Source organism: Rattus norvegicus, chromosome 7 (assembly GCF_021556685.1).
Source record: "Rattus norvegicus strain SHRSP/BbbUtx chromosome 7, alternate assembly SHRSP_T2T, whole genome shotgun sequence".
NCBI lineage: Eukaryota > Metazoa > Chordata > Mammalia > Rodentia > Muridae > Rattus > Rattus norvegicus.
The window spans coordinates 79,145,908-79,167,207 of record NC_141540.1 but is presented as its reverse complement, the minus strand read 5'-3'; the positions used below and the strand labels follow the sequence as shown (position 1 = coordinate 79,167,207).

At 50.2% G+C, this 21,300-nt stretch overlaps 2 protein-coding genes across 2 annotated transcripts; one reads left to right on the top strand and one right to left on the bottom strand.

Moving 5' to 3' along the window:
• Positions 1 to 493: 493 nt before the first annotated feature.
• Positions 494 to 13,545, bottom strand: LOC134479897 (uncharacterized). The gene is made up of 6 exons (XM_087559892.1): positions 13,383 to 13,545; positions 13,073 to 13,317; positions 11,918 to 13,007; positions 8,313 to 8,399; positions 1,537 to 1,670; positions 494 to 1,385 (listed from the first exon to the last, which is right to left on the bottom strand). The coding sequence occupies exons 1-3, from the start codon at positions 13,543 to 13,545 to the stop codon at positions 12,309 to 12,311; spliced, it is 1,107 nt and encodes a 368-aa protein (XP_087416018.1). The 3' UTR covers positions 494 to 1,385; positions 1,537 to 1,670; positions 8,313 to 8,399; positions 11,918 to 12,308.
• Klf10 (KLF transcription factor 10) lies at positions 11,827 to 17,895 on the top strand. The gene is given in 4 exon segments (NM_031135.2): positions 11,827 to 11,908; positions 14,437 to 14,667; positions 14,761 to 15,676; positions 16,188 to 17,895. Coding segments are annotated over 4 exon segments (1,443 nt in total). The 5' UTR covers positions 11,827 to 11,872; the 3' UTR covers positions 16,448 to 17,895.
• Positions 17,896 to 21,300: the final 3,405 nt, after the last annotated feature.

Sequence of the window (21,300 nt, the reverse complement as noted above, 5' to 3'; positions counted from 1 at the left end):
AGAGAAGGTACAATCACAGGAAGTGCTCTGCACTGCACTCAGTCTGGTGGTACCTTGATGGTGAGCATCCCACCCCTCCAAAACATAAGAAAGAAGTGTTTGCTGTTTATAAATTGCCCATCTCACAGCATTTTGTTATGACAACCCGAAGGGGGTAAGAATCAAGGACAGCTGGGTCTTTGTGTGCATGGTGTGAGCAGAAATAAGGGAGTCCTGCCTCGGAGTGAGCTCTATTCAGACTCTGTTCTTAAAAGGCCGAGGGATGTCACTTAGGGTATTGGGTGGGGAGAGATGACTCAATGACTAAGAGCTTCTAGGGACGCAGACTAAAGTCCCAGCTCCAACATGACGGCTCACAACCATTTGTAACTCCAGTCCCAGGGGATCTAACACTCCTGTTTGGCCTCCATAGGTGCCGTACACATGATACCAGACATGGATGCAGGAAAAACACCCCTACACTTAAAATGAAAATAAAAATTTCCTTAACATCTTTGTTATTTTTGAAATTATAATTTAATTTTTTAAAGGCTAAGTGAAATGATAAGGGGGGTCTCGAGACATTGCAGGCATCTGTGGATAGACTTTAGGGGTCTCTGAAGCTGACAGGAAAAAATCAGTATCTCTATTTTCATTAAACGTTAACCAAACCCCAGCGTTTCGTTCCTTGCGATGATAGGGAACAGACCTACAGTAGCGTCGGCAGACCCTGCGACTTCGCTAACAGAAATCAGGGACTTGGGTACTGTGTCACGGCCACCATGCCTCGAGGTCTGTTCTGCCTCCTCACTGCTATGCTTGCAGAGCCTCACTAAAGCTTTGTGTTTGTGAAGGAGCCCTGCTGCAGTGCCGAGTGATCACTTTACATTCGGATCATTTGATACCTGCCTACCAGGAAAATGCTCTCTTTTCCAAGCTCATGGGTTTCACTTGTCTTTGGTGTGAGTCACCTCTGCACTCACTTATGCTGCGGTCAGCAGTTGTAGGTGCTAGACAGCCACAAGGGCTCCTGTGCTTGTGTTTGGAAGTGATTTCCTGGAAACCGCACTCTGCAGCACAGCACGGCATGGCTTCTTGGTGTGAGAGCTGAAGAAGGCCAAGTGGGGCATGGGTGACCCCCTCCCTTGCTCTAAAACATCGACATTCGAAAGAGTTCAACTCAAGACGTCATAAGAGGGCAGAGCATAGAGTTCTATGGTAGAAGGTTTACCTAGCAAATGTGAGTCCCTGGTGCATAATAATAAAATACAGTGATAAAAGTTCATATATCTCTCAGTGTTCTTATTTAAGAGCTGGAGGCGTGACTCGGTGTAGAGCACTTGCCTTAAAACGCCACCATCGCGCAGAGAGACCGTCATCCGTGGCTTCCACTGGTGACTCACGGGCTGCAAAAGAGAAGGCAGACGTTTGGCCTTTGAAACAGACCCACTATACCAGGCACAATGTCAAGGTACTGAAGTCTGAACAGGTAAGAACAACTGGATTATGCCAAGAAACTGGAAACTCATACTGTTAAGCAAATTCTAATGGCCCTACCTTTGTACTGTCTGATGTGCAGGGAGATGCTCATGATGACTTAGGTTTTGGAAATAAGTCACTGGACTGGAGGTGTGGCTCAGTGGTACAGTGTTTGCCTGGCATATTCAAGGTCCTAGGTTCCATCTCCAGGACTGCAAAAGGAAAGGAGAGATTATAAAATAGTAATTTATTAAGGTTTAGGTTGTGTGTGTGTGTGTGTACCACCAAGAGCCTGTAGAAATCGGAGGACAACTTTCAGGAGTCAATTCTCTTCCTCTACAGCAGGTCCTAGGGTTGAAGTTCAGTTGTCTGGCTTGGGTGGCAAGTGTCTTATCTTCTGGGCGGCCGAGTAATGTTTTTATGGCTCCATATTTGTATAGTATGCGGAAAGAAGGAAGCGGGAGGGCGGAGCAGAGACTGAAAATATGCATACTGAAATGCCAATAGTGAGGCCAGAGAGATGGCTCAGTGGTTAAGAGCATTGGCTATTCTTCCAGAGGTCCTGAGTTCAAATCCCAGCAAACACATGGCAGCTCCCAACTGTCTGTAACTCCTGTTCCAGGGACTATGATGCCCTCATACAGACAGATGTTCACCATTGCATAGGAAATAAAAATAAACAAGTGTTTTTTAATGTCAGTAGTGAAGCCAGGCACAAAGGCATGCAGGTGTAATTCTGACACTTAGAAGACTGAGGCAGGAGGATCTTAAACTGGAAGCTACTCTGTGACCCTGGCAATCCTTGATGCTGTACATGACCCTCTCAGCTCGGCCTTTCCAGCGTTTTCAGGCTTTGGCAACACAGCGGATTCATTTTGTAAAGCTCCAAGAGTGATTTCCGTGTTTTACTGCTTTGTGGAACCTTGAAAACTACTTCGCCGGCTTCTCACTTCTCAGGAAGGTGAAGCACTGGCTGGAGAGTAGACAAATTAGATTGTGTTGCCAAAAAAGCCATCCTGTAGGTTGGTGAAGTAGGTCAAGTGGCAGTGCCTGCCCAGCGTGTCCAAGTCCTGCGCTGGCTTCTCAGCAGTGCATAGATCTGAGTGTGGTGGTCATTCCTGCAATCCCAGTTCTCGGGAAGTGGACAGAGGAGGGTCAGAAGTTTAAGGTTGTCTGTCCTCAGCTTTATAGAAAGTTTGAGGCCATCCTGGGCTGCATGAAACCCTGTCTCTAAAATACAACAAAACCAACTGAGGGGATGGCTGGGGTGGGGGGGGAGGAGGGGGTAAGAGTGCCTGCTATACAAACACAAGGACCTGAGTTCAAATCCTGAGAACACAAGTAAAAGTCTGTGTGCACTAGAGACTCTGTGTGTTGATATGGTGTGGTGTGATGTGACAGGGGCCCTGTTTCAACAGAACAAATTGACAGTGACAGTATAGGATACACGATGTCCTCTCTGGCCTCCACATTCATGTATGTGTATATATACATGTGGACATATACTATATTCACACTTCTCTCTCTCTCTCTCTCTCACATACACACAGATACACAGAGAGGGAGAGAGAAATATACACATTCAAAATAATGCTTGATTAAAGTTTTTAATTAAATTTTAGTGGATGGTCAAATTAAGCCTCTAAACTCAGTAAGCCAAGCAACAGGGGTGGTCTCAGCAGGTACAGGAGCGGCAGAGGCAATAGGTAGAAGTACGGACACAGACACAGACACAGACACGGGCACAGACACAGGCAAGACACACAGACACAGACACAGACACAGACACAGACACAGACACAGACACAGACACGGGCACACAGCCACATACACAGACACAGGCACAGCCACAGACACACAGACACAGACACAGACACAGACACAGGCACAGGCACAGACACACAGACACACAGACACACAGACACACAGACACAGACACACAGACACAGACACAGACACAGACACACAGACATAGGCACAGGCACAGACACAGACACGGGCACAGACATAGGCAAGACACACAGACACAGACACACAGACACAGACACACAGACACAGATACACAGACACAGGCACAGGCACAGGCACAGACACACAGACACAGACACAGACACACAGGCACAGACACAGACACACAGACAGAGACACAGACACAGACAGAGACACAGATACACAGCCACAGACACAGACACAGACACACAGGCACAGACACAGACACACAGACACAGACACACAGGCACAGACACAGACACACAGCCACAGACACAGATACACAGCCACAGACACAGGCACAGGCACAGGCACAGACACACAGACACAGACACACAGGCACAGGCAGCAGGCACAGGCACAGGCACACAGACACAGACACACAGGCACAGGCACAGACACAGACACAGACACACAGACACACAGGCTCAGACATGGGCAGCAGGTAGAAGCACAGGCAGCAGGTTGGAGCACAGGCACTCCACTAGTCAACTCCCCATTCCTTTCCCTTCGTATCACTGGTGCACTTCCCTTGGCCACTGGGTGGCTTGGTGGAGGTTTGGGAATCGTTCCTTCTATACCTCCACATCCTACACTTCTCTCCGCTCAACAAGCTCTTTCTTTGTACATACATTTTTCATTCTATCTATATGTTGTCAGTTTTCCTGGCTCAGCTCTTGGCTATTTACGATTCCTTTCACACACACGGACACACACAAATTAATAAATAAAGAATTATAACATTTCCTTGTGTATAGTTCTTTCTCATTGCTTGACTCGATATCTGACTAAAGCAACTTAGGGGAGAAGGGTTTGAGTTTGCAGGTTGCGGAGGAGTCCGTCATGGCGGGGAAAGCATGGTGGTTGGAGAGTGGAGCAGCTGCTCATGTGTGCAGTCGGGAGTCAGAGAGGACGGAGTGCCTTGCTCAGCTCTCTTTTTCATTCAGTCTGGGTGCCCAGCCCATGGGATAGGACAGCCACAGTTTTAAAGTGGGCTTCTGCCACCCTTTTACAATCTAGAAACCTCCATATACATGCCCATAGGTTTGTCTCCTAAGTGATTCTAGATCCTTCCAAGTCGACAGTGTTAAATATTGTACGTTGTAAGTATTCTGAAAAAACAAACTGTCTCTGGAGCTCCGAGTGTGCGTGCATACACACACACACACACACACATACACACACACACACGCATCTCTTGCAGAAAAGGGCCACCCTCTTTCCCTTTCCCTAAACCATGATCCCTGCAGAGGCCTCGGGGAGAGCCCAGGAATTACACCTGAGCAGCGGTCTACCACTGTTCCCGACCCTACAGGCCAGAGCTGGAGTGGGAAGCCTCATGTCCTCTTGGTGTGGTATTAGCTGGGCCCGAGGGACAGGATGGAGAACTCCAGGTAACCTTGCTCTGGTGTAGGCACACTTGGACTACTTCAGTGTTCACCTCCACACAGGCTCTCACTGTGCCCAAGCATCAGTGTCTAAGGGCTGATTCCCAACAGGATGAAGAGGGAAATGTCCACGTCTTATGCAGACCTGGGCTGGGGGATCCTCAGCACCACCTTTGACTTGTAGTATAAGCAAGTGATAGTGACATGCATGAGGACACCATGATCGGATCTGTTATTCTGTATGACAACCTAAAGTTAAAAAGAAAGAGTCGAACTGTGGTGTGTACGCCTTTATTCTCAGCAGTCAGGAGGCTGAGGCAGGTGGATCTCTGTGAGTTTGAGGCCAGCCTGGTCTACACAGTGAGTTCCTGAACAGCCAGGGGCTATAAGGAGAAACTCCCCCCCCCACACACACACACACGCAAAAAAGAAGGAAGGAAGGAAGGAAGGAAGGAAGGAAGGAAGGAAGGAAGGAAAGAAAAAGAAAACAAGTGCAAGTGACACTTAGAATCAAGGTGTGGAGATGGCGGGGGCTCTGAAGGAGATGAGGTTGGAAGATGGATTTCCTGTAGACCAGACTGCAGTCGGACTTGAAGCAGTTAGCCTGCCTGCCTCTGCCTCCTGACGGTTGGTTCTCTTCAGAAATGAATTTCCTCATCTACAGGCATACCATTCTGAATGAGTCACATATTGAAAGCTAAGCAGGACTTGATTTACTCAAGGAGAGCTAAAGGTTAAAAAACATACATTTCTTTTTAAAAGATAGAGTCTACGATATAGTCCAGGCAGGCCTCAAACTCGCTGTTTAGTGTAAGTTGTAACTTGTGATTCTCCTCTTCCCCTCCTGAGTGCTCCTCCTGAGTGCTGGAATTACATTGCCTTGTTTAAAGTTTTTTCTTGGCTGGGTTTCTTTTCCCCCTTTTTCTGATACAAGGTTTCTCCGTGTAGCCCTGGTTGTCCTGGAACTCACTCTGTAGACCATGCTGGTCTCACACTAAGAGATCTGCTTGCCTTTGCCTCCCAAGTGCTGGGACTGAAAGCAGGCACCATCACCAATCGGCTTGGCTGGGTTTTAATATCAACTCTCAGGAGGAAGAGACAGGCGGATCTCCCACGTTGGAGCCAGCTTGATCTACAAAAAATAAAAATAAACTTTTTTGTTTCATAAAGCCTGTAAGAACTGACTAGAGGAGGAGGGCTGTGAGCTGAAGGAAGCACCACTGTTTTGTGCGGGGCGGGAGGCATGGCTGTAGTCTGCCTGCGGCCCAGTGAACAGCTCTACATCCACACACACGCTGGCCTCTGAGGGTAAACAGCAACAGCAACAAAAAAAAAATGCATGGTTTGGAGGGTGATGGGCAAGGAGCACTAACTAAGATGGATATGGACAAAATAAGCTATGTAGACGCATGACTTTACAGAGAAGAAATGAAAATATTATCAAATAGGTTTTAAATCACATACAATCGTTATCTTTCCTTTTGCTTTTTGATAAGACAGGTTCTCACTATGTAGCCCTGGATGTCCTAGAACTCCCATGTAGACAAGGCTGGCCACAAACTCAGAGATCTGCCTCCCGAGTGCACTGAATTCCAAGGTGTGATCATTAATCATCATCAACCTGAGTAGATTCACAGTTGCCTTGGGCACGTCTTGGCATGTGTCTATTCCGTGCTTGCTTCCTGGAAGGTTCATGTGAGGAAAGGGGACCCACTGTGAACGTGGGGAGCCCCGTGGCATTGGGCTGGCTGGCACTGGGTAGAGGGAGAGAGGCAGCTCAGCACCTTCGTCCATTTCTCCCTGCATCCTGATTTTGGACAGTGTGACCAGTCATTCTGTGTTCCCGGCCGTCAGTCCCTGCTGTGATGGATGTAACCCTCAAAGTTAGGCAAAAGAAACAATCCCTTACATAGTTTTAGTCAGGTGTCCGATCATGAGTGTGAGAAAAGGCGATCAATATATCCTGGTAATGAAACCAACATTCACTGGCCAAGGTGACGCTCTTTAGTCCTTAGAACACTTCCAGCTTCTCCATTAGCCTCTGTTTGCCTCTGGTCTACACTTTGTCCCACTAGGCCAAACAACCAAGCCAGACCTAGGGAGTGGAGCTCCCGGCCCAGGATCCTCAGCCAGCATTCTCTTATGCCTGCACCAGGTTTCCTCCTGTCTTTCCTTCTCTTTTGGGATTTCTCGGTTTGATTTCAGATGCCGCTATGCCCTGAGGATTTTTGTGTTTCCCTCTCCAGCCCACAAGTTATCACCTAAACTCCGGATCTGACAGAAACCACCTCTACTCCAATATGCCACACAGACTCTTGCATGCCTTAAGTCTACGTGTCAGACCTACAGAGAGAGAGCTCCGAGGGTAAGGGCATGGGCAGCTTTTGCAGAGGTTTGAGTTCATTTCCTAGCACCAGCAACAGGTGACAAACAACTGTCCCTAACTCCAGCTCCAGGGGATCCAATGCCCTCTTGTGGCCATCGCCCCCTCCCATACACAGTATTTAAAAAAAAAAAAAAGAAAAAAAAAAGACAAACCTTTAAAAAAAAAAAAAGAAAGCGAACTTGACAATGGCTTTCTGTCCTCCACAACCCATGACTTTTCTGTGGTCCCTTCCGGCAGTGATGGATGTCTCTCTCGTTAGACGTAGTGAGTACGTATCCAGTAAGCAAGTTACATCTCTGCCCCAGGCTCTCCGATTTGCCTCTACTTCTTTTCTTTAGGCTTCATTTTTGTAACCTTTACCTCAACACTGGTGTTAGCCCTCACTCCTCAGGTCTGTTCTCCACACTTGGCTGAAATGAGCAACTTACAATGGCCATCCCTGCTAACCCTTACCCTCATCGGCCCTGGGAACAACATTCTGTTACATCCCTTCAAGGACATACACATCCTCATCCTGCCTCTCAAGTGTGTGATTCAGATTTCTAAAGCGTATACTGAATGGCTGCTATTCCTCCACTCCATAGGCTTTGAGAATTAACTCGGGGAAGCCTTTTCTGACACTGTTTTAAGCACCCCCGAAACCATCTGTGCACCAGCTCTGTTAGCATCTTCCACAATGTGGTGATGGCTAATGTTACTTGCATCCTAGAAGTTCCTTCAACGTGGGAACATTTTTATGATGGTTCCCCAGTGTTCAGCTAATGGCTGGTACGTGGGGTACAGCCATAAAGGGATGAACAGGGATGAGACCTGGTGACTGTATGGAGCAAAGAGAAGCTAGCTGCTAGGTGCATTGTGTGTTCTAAGATCCATACCTAAATTGGGGGATCTCTAACATCGTTATTCTGACTGAAGGGAAACCAATGCCATTACCAACAAGGGTTAGCATCTGAGGTACCACTTCCCATCATGGAAGAAGTCTCCTCTCTTACTCATGCCCAAGATGACTACATCTATGACTACATCTATGAAGGACCTTATAACAATACAATCTGAGAGAAGGTTATAGAAGGACTCATATTTCCACTCACGTATTGGCCCATATTCTGTCTGCAATCCCACAGGGTCTTCAGCAACAAGTCTGGTATTTTTTTCATTGGAAAAACTGTATCGAGTACCTATTAAAGAACAAATACTAAGTAAGAAAGATAAACACGGAACTGGCACATAGCAGCTCATGTCAGTGATCACAGCACTTCAGGGGCTGAGGCAGGAGGCTTGCTGAGAGTTCCAGGCCAGCCTGAGGGTATATGTGAGGGGACATTATGAAATGGCCACCGTCTTATAGGAGTTCGGATCTGAGTCGGGGGTGGGCAGGATCCAATACTATAAAAGGGTTTTGCAATAAGACATAAGCCCTTTACTTCTAACATAAGGTGCTTTGGGGGAGAGCAAATAATTCAGCCTGGAGTTATCTAGGAAGGCTTCACCAACACAGCAAGGAGGCACTGAAACCAGAGAGGAAAAAGGGCCCTTCAGAAAGAAAAAAAAAATCATTTCTTCCAAAAACAGTCTAGCCTTTCTTTGCACCAAATCTTATGTCATTCCATAGCCTGTAAATTCCAAAGTAGGCAGTCTTCACCTGAAACTCACTATGTAGCCCAGGGTGGTCTCATTTATGACAATCTTGTTTTAGCCTCTCAAATGCTGGGCTTAAACTTTAAACCTTAAAGTAAAGCAGGGTGCAGCAGCACACCCTTGGAATCCCAGTATTTGGCAGGTAGAGGCAGGAGATTCAAGGGCTCAAGACCAGTCTACTGGGGAGCCTAGAACACACAGATTCTCAATAACGTTTGTTGAATGAATCCATGAATGGAGGCCTGAATGACAGTGCTTATTGAACAGGGAGTGTGGCATGGAGATGTATGCACTATATGACGGCTCTGGGAAAGGGAAGGACTTACTAAAAGTCTGGGAAGGTTGTGTGAGTAGCTGGTCATCTCACAAAGGGGTGGCCTTTTATCTCCTGATAACAATAGGCAAAGGTCATTTATTTAAGTAGGGAGTGTTGTGATCAGATCTTAATTTTAAGCACAGCATCTGGGCTCTGAAGAGCAAGCTGTGATGTGGGTGGATGTCCTGGGATTACAAAGAGAAATAGCTTCTTCCAAGCTAGAGGTGAAAGCACCAAACCAAGTGCCTGCCTCATGCCAATGACCCCAGTACTTGGGAGGCCGTGGAAGGAGGGCTGTCTAGGCAGTCAGGTCTACAGAGGAAGTGTCAGACAGCCGGGGCTACCTCGTGAGACCCTGTCTCCTAAAGAAAAAAAAAAGGAGGGCTGTGTGTGAAGGAAGATAGGCAGACAGAGCAACCTTGTAAAACGAACAGTATGTAAGTGTTTCTGAGCTAGGAACTAACTGGGTCCCACGTAAGTTTTGTGGCTGGACAGGCAATGAGCACCCCTTAAGACCGCATAGGAAAAGGAGTTTTGGATTTGGTGATATTGAGTCTGAAGTGACTGGGGAAGGCTTTCTCTGAATCTCCAGGCATTAAGCCACCACCACCCAGCTTCCTATCTCATTCTCTTTCTTGTTGTGATCACTCCAGGTCCTGAATGCTCCCTACAACTCGGTCTGCAGGGTGGGTGTGGGGGCACCACACCAGCAGGCCCCACATTCTCGAACGCACAGGGTTCAGGCTTGGTGGGTTTGGCTGTGACCTCTCCAGGAGGCGGCTCCCTGACAGGAAGGCAGGCAGGCTTGCCGCTGGGCACACACAAGAGCTTCCTGCGCTGTAGCAGGTGCCCAGGCCAGCTGCTCCAACCCTTCAGATTCAGATCAACAGGATGGGCCAGCCCAAGCGGAAGGAAGCCTGCAGGGAGGGACACTCCTGCAGACAGAAGCAGGGGCACCGGGTGGAGGGAGGCAGGAAGAGCTGCCTGGGTTGCTGAGTTGGCGCTCCTCCAGCGGATTCAAAGCTGGCAGTGACAGGAGGCCATTCAGTCATACCCCCACCCCCACCCCCGCTCCCACCCCTACCCAGGGCCTCTCTGGCCCGTGGGTACTGTCATTAAGTTTGTTGCTGGCTGGCTTTAGGTATACCAGAAGGAACCATCAGATAGATGCTGCTAGTAGAGCTAGCGGCCTCTAAAGCTATTCCCCTCCTTTACCTAGTCTGGTGCTTTAGCACGTCTAGCTCGGCAGGCTGAAAAGCCCATAGGAGGGCAGTGACTTTTGTCTCATGATCCGCCTGATCCAAGAGAGACGATAAAATCTCTAGTTTGCTTTAAGCCCCGTTATCACTGCCTCCGGCTCCAACAGCTGCTGTGAACCCGCACAAACGGGCAAGGGGGTGGGGCAATAGGGCGCCAACGAGGAGCCAAGAGCTCTGGGTCTAGGAGGCTACAGCCTCAGCCCTGGCTGCTGCACACAGAAGGCTGGCTTCCTTAAGAAGCTCAGCTTGCCCCCAATCCCTGGAGTGGTGAAGGGGGACAGGGACAGGAACTCGGTGTTTGAGCCAGTCAGGAATCCCACCAATAAACATGCTTTCTTCACCCCATCCCCACAAGCGGTTTCTTGGCGGGGCGTCGGCGAAGACTGTGGTCCCGCGGGTGGGGGAAGTGGAGTCCACCTTAGAAACAGCTCGAACACTGTATTTTAAACTTGAACTACACCAAACTCAAACTCGATTCTGCCACCGAGCACTCGAGTCTAGGGTTCCCGGCCACGCCACTAGCCCTAAGGTACCAGCTTCCCGTAGTCCCCACACCAACCGCCCAGAAGGACGGGAGGGACGCGCAGAGGCGGGCCCTGCTGCCAGTGCCTGTGCTGCAGATGGGAGGACGAGCCAACGCCTGCCGCCTGGGCGTGGGCGGTGAGTGCGAGCAGGTGTCTGTTCCGTGACAGGGCTCCCGCCGCCACCACCTCGCCCTGGTTCTCCCCAGTCCTCACGGTTTAGAGTGACAAAATCCGGCAAATGCTCAGAAATGCCACTCAGTGGTTCACCCGGCTCTTGCCTCCACGCAAGACCCACGAGAACCGCGCTTCCAAAGAACGTCTGGTGGCCAGGAGCCGCGCCTGCAGCCTCCGCCTTCTGCTCGGGGTCCCGCCCACTCCCTGGCGGGCCCAGACGCTGCGGGCGCGAAGGGGACTGGGCGGAGCGGGCTTCCCTCCCCACCCCCCACGTGGGCCGGCTCTCCGCAAAGCCTGGTCGCCGCCACCGCGCCTCTCGGCTATGCCCCGCCGGCGGCGCCGCCTCCGGGCATGGGCGGGGTACTGAAGACTTGGGCGAGGGGCGTCACGGAGTCAGGTGGTCCCCGTAGTTCCCCCGGGCTGGACGGAGGGAACACGGTGCCTCGGGTTGTGTACACGCTCCACTGACAGAGCTTCTTGCAGCCGGGCAGCCGCTGATCACGCGTGGCCCCGCCAGCCCATTGGCTGAGGCCTCACACACCTTTGCCGCTGATTGGTCGATACCACGCCCCGCCTTCCACCCCGCCCGCGGCGCGGGGCAGGCAGAGCGGCTACCTGCATGGGGAGGGGGGCAGACAGCGCGGAGCGCGGTGGCGTCGACGTCTAGTGTCTCAGTGCTCCGTCTGTGGCTAGGCAGCCAGCAGCCAAGCAGCTCGCGACCTACGGCCAGGCAGCCAACCATGCTTAACTTCGGCGCTTCTCTCCAGCAAGCTTCGGTAAGTTACCTGGAGATGCTGGTCCTTTCCTCCTGCTGTGTCCGGGAGCCAGCCGAAGAGCGGAGGGAGCATGAGCCCCTAAATAAACCACGCCTGAGAACCCAGGCTGCAGCGGGGTCTTGCAAGGGTTTTCCTCCCTGTAGGCTGGGAATATCATCGAGGGCATGTGCAGAAGAGGGGGTCGGAAGAAAAAGCCTGGGACGTGCACCAGGGGAGAGCGATCCTACCCCTGGGTGTCCAGGAGACAAGGGGGACTCTCGGGGATACCCCAGGAGGCGAGTGAGCTGGAGGAGCTGTCTCCCTGGGAGCGCAGTTGAGATGGGAGGGGGCGCCCTGCACCTGGCTCTGGCGGGAGATGCCCGTCTGCAGCAGGAATGCGACTCCGGGTGGCAAAGACTACTCATGGGCTGTCTACCCGAGAGGCGGGCGCCTGCTCGTCGGGGGAGGGGGGAACCCTGCCAGGTGGAGACCGCGCGGCTGGGCTAGCCCGGGGCTGGGGGAGGGGATGGCCGGCTTCGCGCGGGGTATGGATGGCACGCGGGCTCTCCGGCCGCCAGGGGGGCCGTGGCACCCCCGCAGACGTCGGGAGGGGGCTCTCATCCCAGGCGGAGGCAGGTGGCTGCCTGTAGACTACTCTTGGCAGGGTGCAGGGTCCTGCCTTGGAGCCCGACAGCTGGGCGGGGGAGTCGGGACCGCGAGACGCGGGGGCCGCGTGTCGAGGCGGGAACCGTGGGGCCGGGCGCCTGGAGCCCGTGCTGTGGGCGCCGTACGTCTGGGAGTCTGCAGAGACGCGGCTTGCGGGGGCCCAGGCTGCCGGAAGCAGCAGCCAGGGACGCCGCGCCTGCGGGAGACGCGGGTGGGCTGAGGTCCCGCGGGCCGAGTGGGCGGAGCGCCCAGGCTCCGGCCGCTCCCCGGGGGCGGCGAGCAGGAGGAGGGCGGCGGTCGGGCTTCCGCGGGGACCCGGCTCCACCTCCCGCAGCCGAGGCGGAGGCCAGGGATGGGCGGCGAGCGGGTGCGCCCGGGGAGCTCCTCGTCCCCGAGTGACCCAGCTCTGGCCTCCGCCAGGGGCGGGAACGAGGCCCGGCCCTGCTGTCGGTTCCTAAGGGAACCGCGGCTCGGGGGAGGTGGAAGGGGCGGGTGCCTCCAGAGCCGACACCGCCCAGCCCTCGCGCCGCCCGGCGCGCACTGGCGAGCGGTTGGCGGCGGCGCCCGCGGCCCCTCCCCGGCCGGGTGGAGGCGGGGGCCCGTGCTCAGGAAGTAGGGGAAAGGTGACGGCGCGGCAATTCCCAGTTCACGTTTCCTGCGCCGCCCGGAGCAGCCGCTGATCACGCTTTGTTCACATGCCTCGCCCCCTCCTCGCGCCCCCACCCTGCGCCGCCCAGCCAATCCGGGCACGGGCCGCAGGCCGGCTGGCCAATGGCAGGGGCGGGGCGCGGGGACGTGCGCGCGGCGGGCAGTGTTCCCGGTGACTCACCAGCCAGCCTCATTGAGGTTAGGGCGGCCCCATCCGTCGGTCCCCGCCAGCGAGGATCTCCCCCGCCGGCCTCCTGCGCCCCGCCCCCGCCTCCACCCGGCTTCCCTTTCCTGCCTCGCACCAGCTCTTCGCTCCCCTCCCAGCTTCCCCTCCCGGCGCACATTCTTCACCCCTGCCTGCCTTTTTTTCCACCCCTTTCTTTGAGTCGGTGACCATAGGCTTTTTACACTTACAGTGTTCATCCATTGCAGCTTACATAAAGGCGCGAACGATTATGCAATTACCTTGTTAGTGTATTTCAAGAGCATTGTCTTGTTTTCCCACCCTCAATGGGAAGATAGGCATCTTTAAAAAAAAGGCTTTCAGATTATCTTTGCCGTTTTATTTATGTATTAGGTTTTTGAGAGGAGGGTAGAGATGGCGATTCTTTTTAAATGAAGGTCAAAGAACTTTCAGTGTGAGACATTAGGTTGACGGTGTTGCACCCAGCACGATCGGTTATCAAGCCGTGTTTAAATTGAAACCAACTTGTACTCAGTTTTTGGGGGTTTCGTTATTGTTTTTCTTCATATCCCAAGAACATTATACCTTTTATGCCTGTCTAGTCTTTTGTGGTATAGAAAAGCATTGCATTGAATAAATCCGGTAAAATCATAGATGTGAAGAGAATGAGACTTGACCAAAACATTTTTTCCCTTTTTGGTTGCTTTGCGTGTGTTTTGCATTTCGAGATTCAGCTTCCAATTGCTTGGCCTTGACATTCCTGAGACTATACATGTATCCCACCATGCCTGACTGTATTTGTGTGTGTACACTTACTTTATTTAATCTTCCCATATGTGATGATGTTACCCATTTCACACTTTAGATAACTAGAGACCACTCTCACCTGGAAGTAGTTTACTTTTTAAGTCAAATTACATTTTAGGACACTGGTCTTAATCCCCTTTCTGGCAATAAGGTGGCCCTTAACTTTAAATTAAAACAATGAACATTGTACATCCCTGTGGTTTGGAAAACTAATAGCCGATGGCTTTAACTTTCGTTTGTGTAGGAGGGGAAAATGGAACTAATTTCTGAAAAGTCCAAAGAGGGAGCACATCCCTGGGACAAAGCTGAACAGAGTGACTTTGAAGCTGTGGAAGCGCTCATGTCCATGAGCTGCGACTGGAAGTCTCACTTCAAGAAATACCTTGAAAACAGGCCTGTCACACCAGTGTCTGATACCTCAGAGGAAGACAGTTTGCTTCCAGGGACGCCTGACCTTCAGACCGTCCCAGCATTCGTGAGTATTCCTCAAGAGTGGGCAGAAGTGACAGCATTTTTCAGTGTTTATGTAATGGACCTCTAATTTCTCTCCTTGTGTTTGTCTTTGTAGTGTTTGACTCCACCTTACAGCCCCTCTGACTTCGAACCCTCTCAGGGGTCAAATCTGACGGCACCAGCGCCACCTACTGGTCACTTCAGATCGCTCTCCGATGCTGCCAAGCCTCCCAGCATCGCTCCTTTTAAAGAGGAGGAAAAGAGCCCATTAGCTGCCCCTCCCCTCCCTAAGGCTCAAGCCACCAGTGTCATCCGTCACACAGCTGATGCCCAACTCTGTAACCACCAGTCCTGCCCTGTGAAAGCAGCTAGCATCCTCAACTACCAGGACAATTCTTTCCGGAGAAGAACCCACATAAATGTCGAGGCTACTCGAAAGAACATACCCTGTGCTGCTGTGTCACCAAACAGACCCAAGCCTGAGCCCAGCACAGCGGCGAATGGCGCTGAGAAGGCTGGCACTGCGCCGTATGACTTTGCTGTGCCTTCCTCAGAGACAGTCATCTGTAGGTCTTCTCAGCCAGCTCCCACGTCCCCAGTACAGAAGTCAGTACTGATGTCTTCACCTACAGTGTCCACTGGGGGAGTGCCACCCTTGCCTGTCATCTGCCAGATGGTTCCCCTTCCAGCAAACAACTCTCTCGTTACCACAGTTGTCCCCAGCAGTCCGCCCAGCCAGCCACCCGCTGTCTGCTCACCCGTGTTGTTCATGGGCACTCAGGTGCCCAAGGGCACGGTCATGTTTGTGGTACCCCAGCCCGTTGTACAGAGCCCAAAGCCTCCAGTGGTGAGCCCCAATGGCACCAGACTGTCTCCCATTGCCCCTGCGCCTGGATTCTCTCCTTCAGCAGCAAGGGTTACTCCCCAGATTGATTCGTCCAGAGTAAGAAGTCACATCTGTAGCCACCCAGGATGTGGCAAGACTTACTTTAAAAGTTCCCATCTGAAGGCCCACGTGAGAACACACACAGGTACTGACCACGTGAGCTTTGTCTCTGAAATGGGTGTGCATGTGGAGTCCGATTGCAGCCACAAGTGCAAGTGGGGGTGTTGGGGTGGATAATTCAGTATCTCTAAAATATTCAGTTTGTTCCTGGGCCTGGTGACACACCCTTGTAATCTCAGCACTTGGGAAGTGAAGGCAGAGGAAACAACATATCTAGTAGTACACATAATATATATGTATTTGTTACATTATTATATTCAGACGGGGTTTCTCTGTGCAGCCCTGGCTGTCCTGGAACTCACTCCGTAGACTAGGCTGGTCTTGAACTCAGATACCTTCCTGCCTCTTGTCTCTCAAGTGCTGGGATTAAAGGTGTGTGCCACCACACCAAGCATATCTAGTAATACTTTGATAATTTATGAACTGACCAGCCTTCATTTTAAGTTATATCTCTGTATTTATGTCTCTATATGTGGTGACGTCTATAATTTAAAGACTGTACATGTATAGTAACCATCCGGCTTTCTTTGCTTCAGGGGAAAAACCTTTCAGCTGCAGCTGGAAAGGCTGTGAAAGGAGGTTTGCTCGTTCCGATGAACTGTCCAGACACCGGCGGACACACACAGGTGAGAAGAAATTTGCCTGTCCCATGTGTGACCGTCGGTTCATGAGAAGTGACCATTTAACCAAACATGCCCGGCGACACCTATCAGCCAAGAAGCTGCCAAACTGGCAAATGGAAGTGAGCAAGTTAAATGACATCGCTCTGCCTCCGGCCACAGCGTCGGCACAGTGACGGCCAGAAGATGGAGACTCAGAATAAACTTTGGTCAGAGTCGAGCCGGTGACCGTGTCAAATGCTTCTGCAAGTCTGCGGCCCTCCAACAGGGCCTAAAGCAGAAGCCCCTGGCCTGGGGGGAGGCCCAGCCTGGGTTAGATGACGAGAAGTGCTTCAGCCACAGGCAGTTCACAGAAGGGCGGGGTTCATTTCTTACCACGTAGAGAGATGAGAACACTCGTGTCCCTTGAGTAGTTTTGGAAGGTTTCGGATGAGATGAGCACAGCACAGGTTTTGAATCACATACATATCAGGTACTTTGTTTTTGCCATTTATACTTGAGACCAGCTTTGCAGTGTGATTCTTTTAAAGCGTTGGTTTCGAGAATATAGAGGCTGAAATTACGGTACAGAAATGCAGCTAGAAAGTGAGTTTGTGTCATCTTCTCCTAGAGTTATCTTGCTTATTATTCCTAGTCTTTACAGTCAACTCCGTGGACGTGGCTAAGTATAGAAAACTATCATTTCTTCCACTGTTGTTGGTATTTGAGGTTGAACAGCTGTACATTGCTAAGGGGAGCCCAAGGATTGGAACTCTCATTAATTTAATTGCTTGGAAGTGCAGCTAAAGTTCTTTTTTTTGGCCTTTTGTTTTGAAAGTTTAGGCATTTTACTCTACCTTAGATATTAGTTTGCTTGCAGTTTTTTGTGTAGATTTGAAAACTGTACACCAATGTGTTTCCTATAGACTTAAGATACGCTGCGCTTTGTTTAGAAAACAATCTGGCAGTGAAAATATGTGTCGTAAAGAAGAGATGTCAAGAATTTGAGATGACTCCTTGAGAAAGATGGCTTATGTCATCAGCAAAGGACACTTACGTCAGACGTACACTGTTTCTATCAAATCAGGAAGTTAGTGACCATCACAGATGGACAGGTGTCCTTTTATTTATAGGAGTTTGTCAGGATGTCTGAGTAGATAGGTAGGAAATTGTTACTAGAACATTCACTTCCGACTTGACAAGGATATTCATGGTGCAGATATGTTCTTCCTGCCGCTGCAGTGTCTGGGTGTCCGGGAAACTCCGAGACTTTAAAGTGTCATAATGTGGTCACACCGGCAGTTCTGGGGATCCAGAGCCTTGCTTGTGTTCTGTAAGCTCTGTCACCGAGTTGTATCCCCACCTGAAAGCAGTGACTTTTGCTAACAGTATTTCTGTTCTGTTGTAAAGTGGATAGAAGACACACTTGGTAGTAAAGGTAAATTATTCAAAGTCCACAGTGAAAAACTCACCATACCTTCCCATTTAAACCGTTTCTGTATCTCATAGGTTTCTGACATGCAAACTTGAACCCTTGAAAAAAAGAGTTTTCTTAAAAATTATAAAAAAAATCACGAGTTACAATTTGCACAATATTTTTTGTTGTACTTTATACCTTGTTTACAATAAAGACTTTTCTTTGGTATACATAGTGGATTTATTGCATGTGATAAAACCCATTCTCCATCTCACCTTCCTACTGATCTCATCTAGATTAGGACCTGAGGCCAGGTTTCGTTAAGATGATGTAAGGGGTGTTTGAGTTAACCATAACCCAGAGAATTCACCCGCAATGTGACTGCCACGAGAGAAGGCCGACCTGTCACTCACTCAGACCAGGAAGAGATAAAACAGACAAACTGCTACTTAAGCTGCGTGAAAGGCCAGCCCCCTCTGCAGAGAAACACTTGCTAGTCCCTTAGGAGAATGGTAACTAGGGTGTGATTTTTTTTTTTTTTAATGAGGTCATTATTTTAGTTGGTCTAAAACTCACTGCTCTTGACAACATCTGCAAAGGCCACCTTAGTCCCTGATGAAACCTCTGGCTCACTTTTTGAGACAGTTTCATTGTAGCCCAGGTTGGCCTGGAACTTACAGCAATTCTTCCTGTGCCCCTGGAATGCTAGGATTAGGTGCGCACCACACTTCCAAGTTCGCATAAGTCTTTCCCCGTTTTGTCTGTTTTTACCATCCATCTATGAATCTTGTTTGAGGGAAGTTATGGTATGTAATTCCTCCATCATATATTCCTTGAGATTCTATACGAAAGACTAACTTAGATACTTAGCTGTTCGTGTCAGTATGATTTGTGGAGACGGATGTCATTCCGTAAGTTATAATAGTTTTGTGACTCAGCTGTCCTGGTGCGGTCCTTGTGACCTCCTGCATGGTTAACCATTTTGATGGATGAGGATGGGAATTCTACGATTCAGCCAGTCCTTTCCTCTGGAGCAACAGTTATTAGCAAGTGGTTATTGAACGAGTGAGAAAGTACCCCTGTAACAGTGGCCTTGATCCTGCCACCCTCCTTTCTCTTGGCCTGTACATGGTGGGGATTTACTTCCTTGTTTTCTGATACCGTCTTGTAGCCAGAGCTGGAGTTTTCTCCTTCAGTCCTTCCCTGCTACCAGCCTGTCTAATTCGGCTCTTCACAGCCCCTCTCTGGTTTTCTCTCTAGTCTCTTCCTGATAACCAGTCTTTCCTTTTGGAAAAGGGAAACTTGATCAAGGCACCTCTGTTAAACATTTCAAAGACGTGCAGAACACTCAGAGTGAAGCCCAGATGTTTCTTTCCCTCCTTGTGTAACCTGAGACAGGTGGTCAAGGCTGGCCTTGAACTCCTGACTCCTGGCCTCCACCCGGATGTGCAGAGAGCTTTGCTGTGCACCACGGAACTCAGCTGCTTTGGTTTTCATAAAACCAGGTTAGTCTTGCTCTGTGGCCCTGGCTGGCTTCAAATTTGTTGCAGTTTTGCCTCGTGGACTCCAGGTCTAAGCCACTGCCTGCAACAGTACTGGGTAACAAATATGTGTCACATATGTAATCTACATTTTCTGCTAGGCTGGGGCCCACCTCTGATTCCAGCACTGGGGAGGGTGACTGCAGATACAAGGTCAGTTGAGTTTACGTATCAAGTTCCAGGTAATGAGGACAACGTAATGAGACCCAGTCTTAGATTATTTCCTAGTAGATGCATCAAAAAGAAGTAAAGTGAAAATAAAACTAATTTTTAACATTAACCCTGTATATCCAAAATATTTCCACATTGAGTCGATGTAATGGCTAACGATCTATAGTCCATCTCTTCTCAAGTTATTCTTAGAACCCACTCTCCCATGCTTACAGCACCTCCTACTTACGACCACGTTTCAGGTGCTTGGTAGGCACAGGTGGCTGGTAGCAGCTGCTTGGGGCTGTTTATGGGTCCCCAATACCTGGTACCATTAGGTTTCTGCCAGCCCCTCCCCTCCAGCCCCACCCTATCCTGTACCCAGTGTCCAAGCTCTGAGCCTTATTGCTACTCCACGTGTGCGGAATGTTTTCCTTGACCTTCTCCCCTGACATTTCCACTATCAGCATAATCATTGCCCTTTACTGAAATTGCTTAATGTCTGCTTTTTTCCTTGACTGTAAAACTCCGTGATGACAAGGAGCCTCTGAACCTTGCCCTCAGCGTCTAGCATAGCAACTCACACATAGCAGGGCCTCAATCACTGCTGAACTGAAAGGGAACCTGTGGAACCGCGGGACGGGAATAACTAGATGTTACGGGACATGCAGGCTACGGACAACAGCCATGAGACGCTGAAGCCTGCCCTTCGATGCCTTGTTGGTTGGAAGGGCCTCCTGCACATTCCAAACTTAAAGAAGACTGATAGAGTTAGCAGTCGTGGCACATCTGTTGTGGCTTTTTTTGTTTGTTTTTGTTTTAAACAGGGCAGGGATAAGATTTGGTAGGGCTGACACACAGGCCCTTCAGGAGAGTCAAATTCCTCGCCTGGAACTGCTGGGAAACGTCACGTTACCATTTCCTCTCATCTTGCTCTCAGGATGTGCAGGGAGCACAGAGGAGCCTTGCGGAGAATTTTGGGCAAACCCTGTGCCAGGGAGGCCACAGTCTACCTGAGAATGTATGGGAAGTCTTCCTTCTGCCACTCAGCTGGTAATGCTCTGGTACCTAAGTCCAGTCCTGGTGAGGAAGCCCGGGCTGAGACATGACCTTGAGCTGACTAACGGCAGGGCCTCCCCACCACAGAGCAGGGGAAGTGTCAGCAAATGAGTGTGGGTCAGCTTGAGAGACTTGGCATCCTAGGATTCTCTGGAGAAATCTAACTCATAAAGCAAACATTTTACACACATCAACACAGAAACACACATCTCCGAGAGGTTTATTTATTATAAGGAATTAATTATAGGGGCCAATAAGCTTACAGTGAGCATGCTGAAATCCCAGAATCATAATGCAATTCTAGTACAGATGCCAACAGGCCTGAGACTCACTTATGGGGCTTGCTTTCTTATTTTTGACAAAGAGTCTTATGTAGCCCACGCTGGCCTTGCATTTACAATGTAGTAAGCATGACTGTGAACTTCTGATCCTCCTCCCTCTATCCCCTTTCCATGTGCTGGGGTTAAGGCTGTGCACCACCATGTGCGGGAGACTGAACAAACACTTCTTGTGTAAGCGAGCTCCCCATCAGCTGAGCTGTAGCCTGTTCTCTTGGTTCATTTTGTGAGCTTTCACTCTGTAGCTCAGGTTAGCTTGGGACCCACAATCCTCCAGAGTGCTGGGATATAGGGGTGTGCTAACCACCCACCTTCCATTTGAGTTTGGAGGCAAAGGAAAAACAACCTTGCTGATTGAGACCCACCCACATTAGAGAAGGTAAGTCTGCCTTACTCAGTTTATCCAGCTATGCCTTTAGAGACCCACCAGGATATTAGACCACAGATAGGCATTCTGTGGTCCAACCAACTGATGCACAAAATTAAGCACCATAAGCTGTGGATTCCAGTTCACCGCTGGAAAAGGTGCTTCGTAATTCTGAGTC

What these genes read in the sequence shown, in the direction of transcription:
- LOC134479897 (XM_087559892.1), bottom strand. Translation starts at nt 13,545, where the DNA reads ATGTGCGCCGGGAGGGGAAGCTGGGAGGGGAGCGAAGAGCTGGTGCGA. An exon ending in AACCTCAATGAGGCTGGCTG is followed by an intron (nt 13,318 to 13,382) that starts GTGAGTCACCGG and finishes GCCATTGGCCAG; the next exon opens with CCGGCCTGCGGCCCGTGCCC. An exon ending in GCGCGCCGGGCGGCGCGAGG is followed by an intron (nt 13,008 to 13,072) that starts GCTGGGCGGTGT and finishes CGGTTCCCTTAG; the next exon opens with GAACCGACAGCAGGGCCGGG.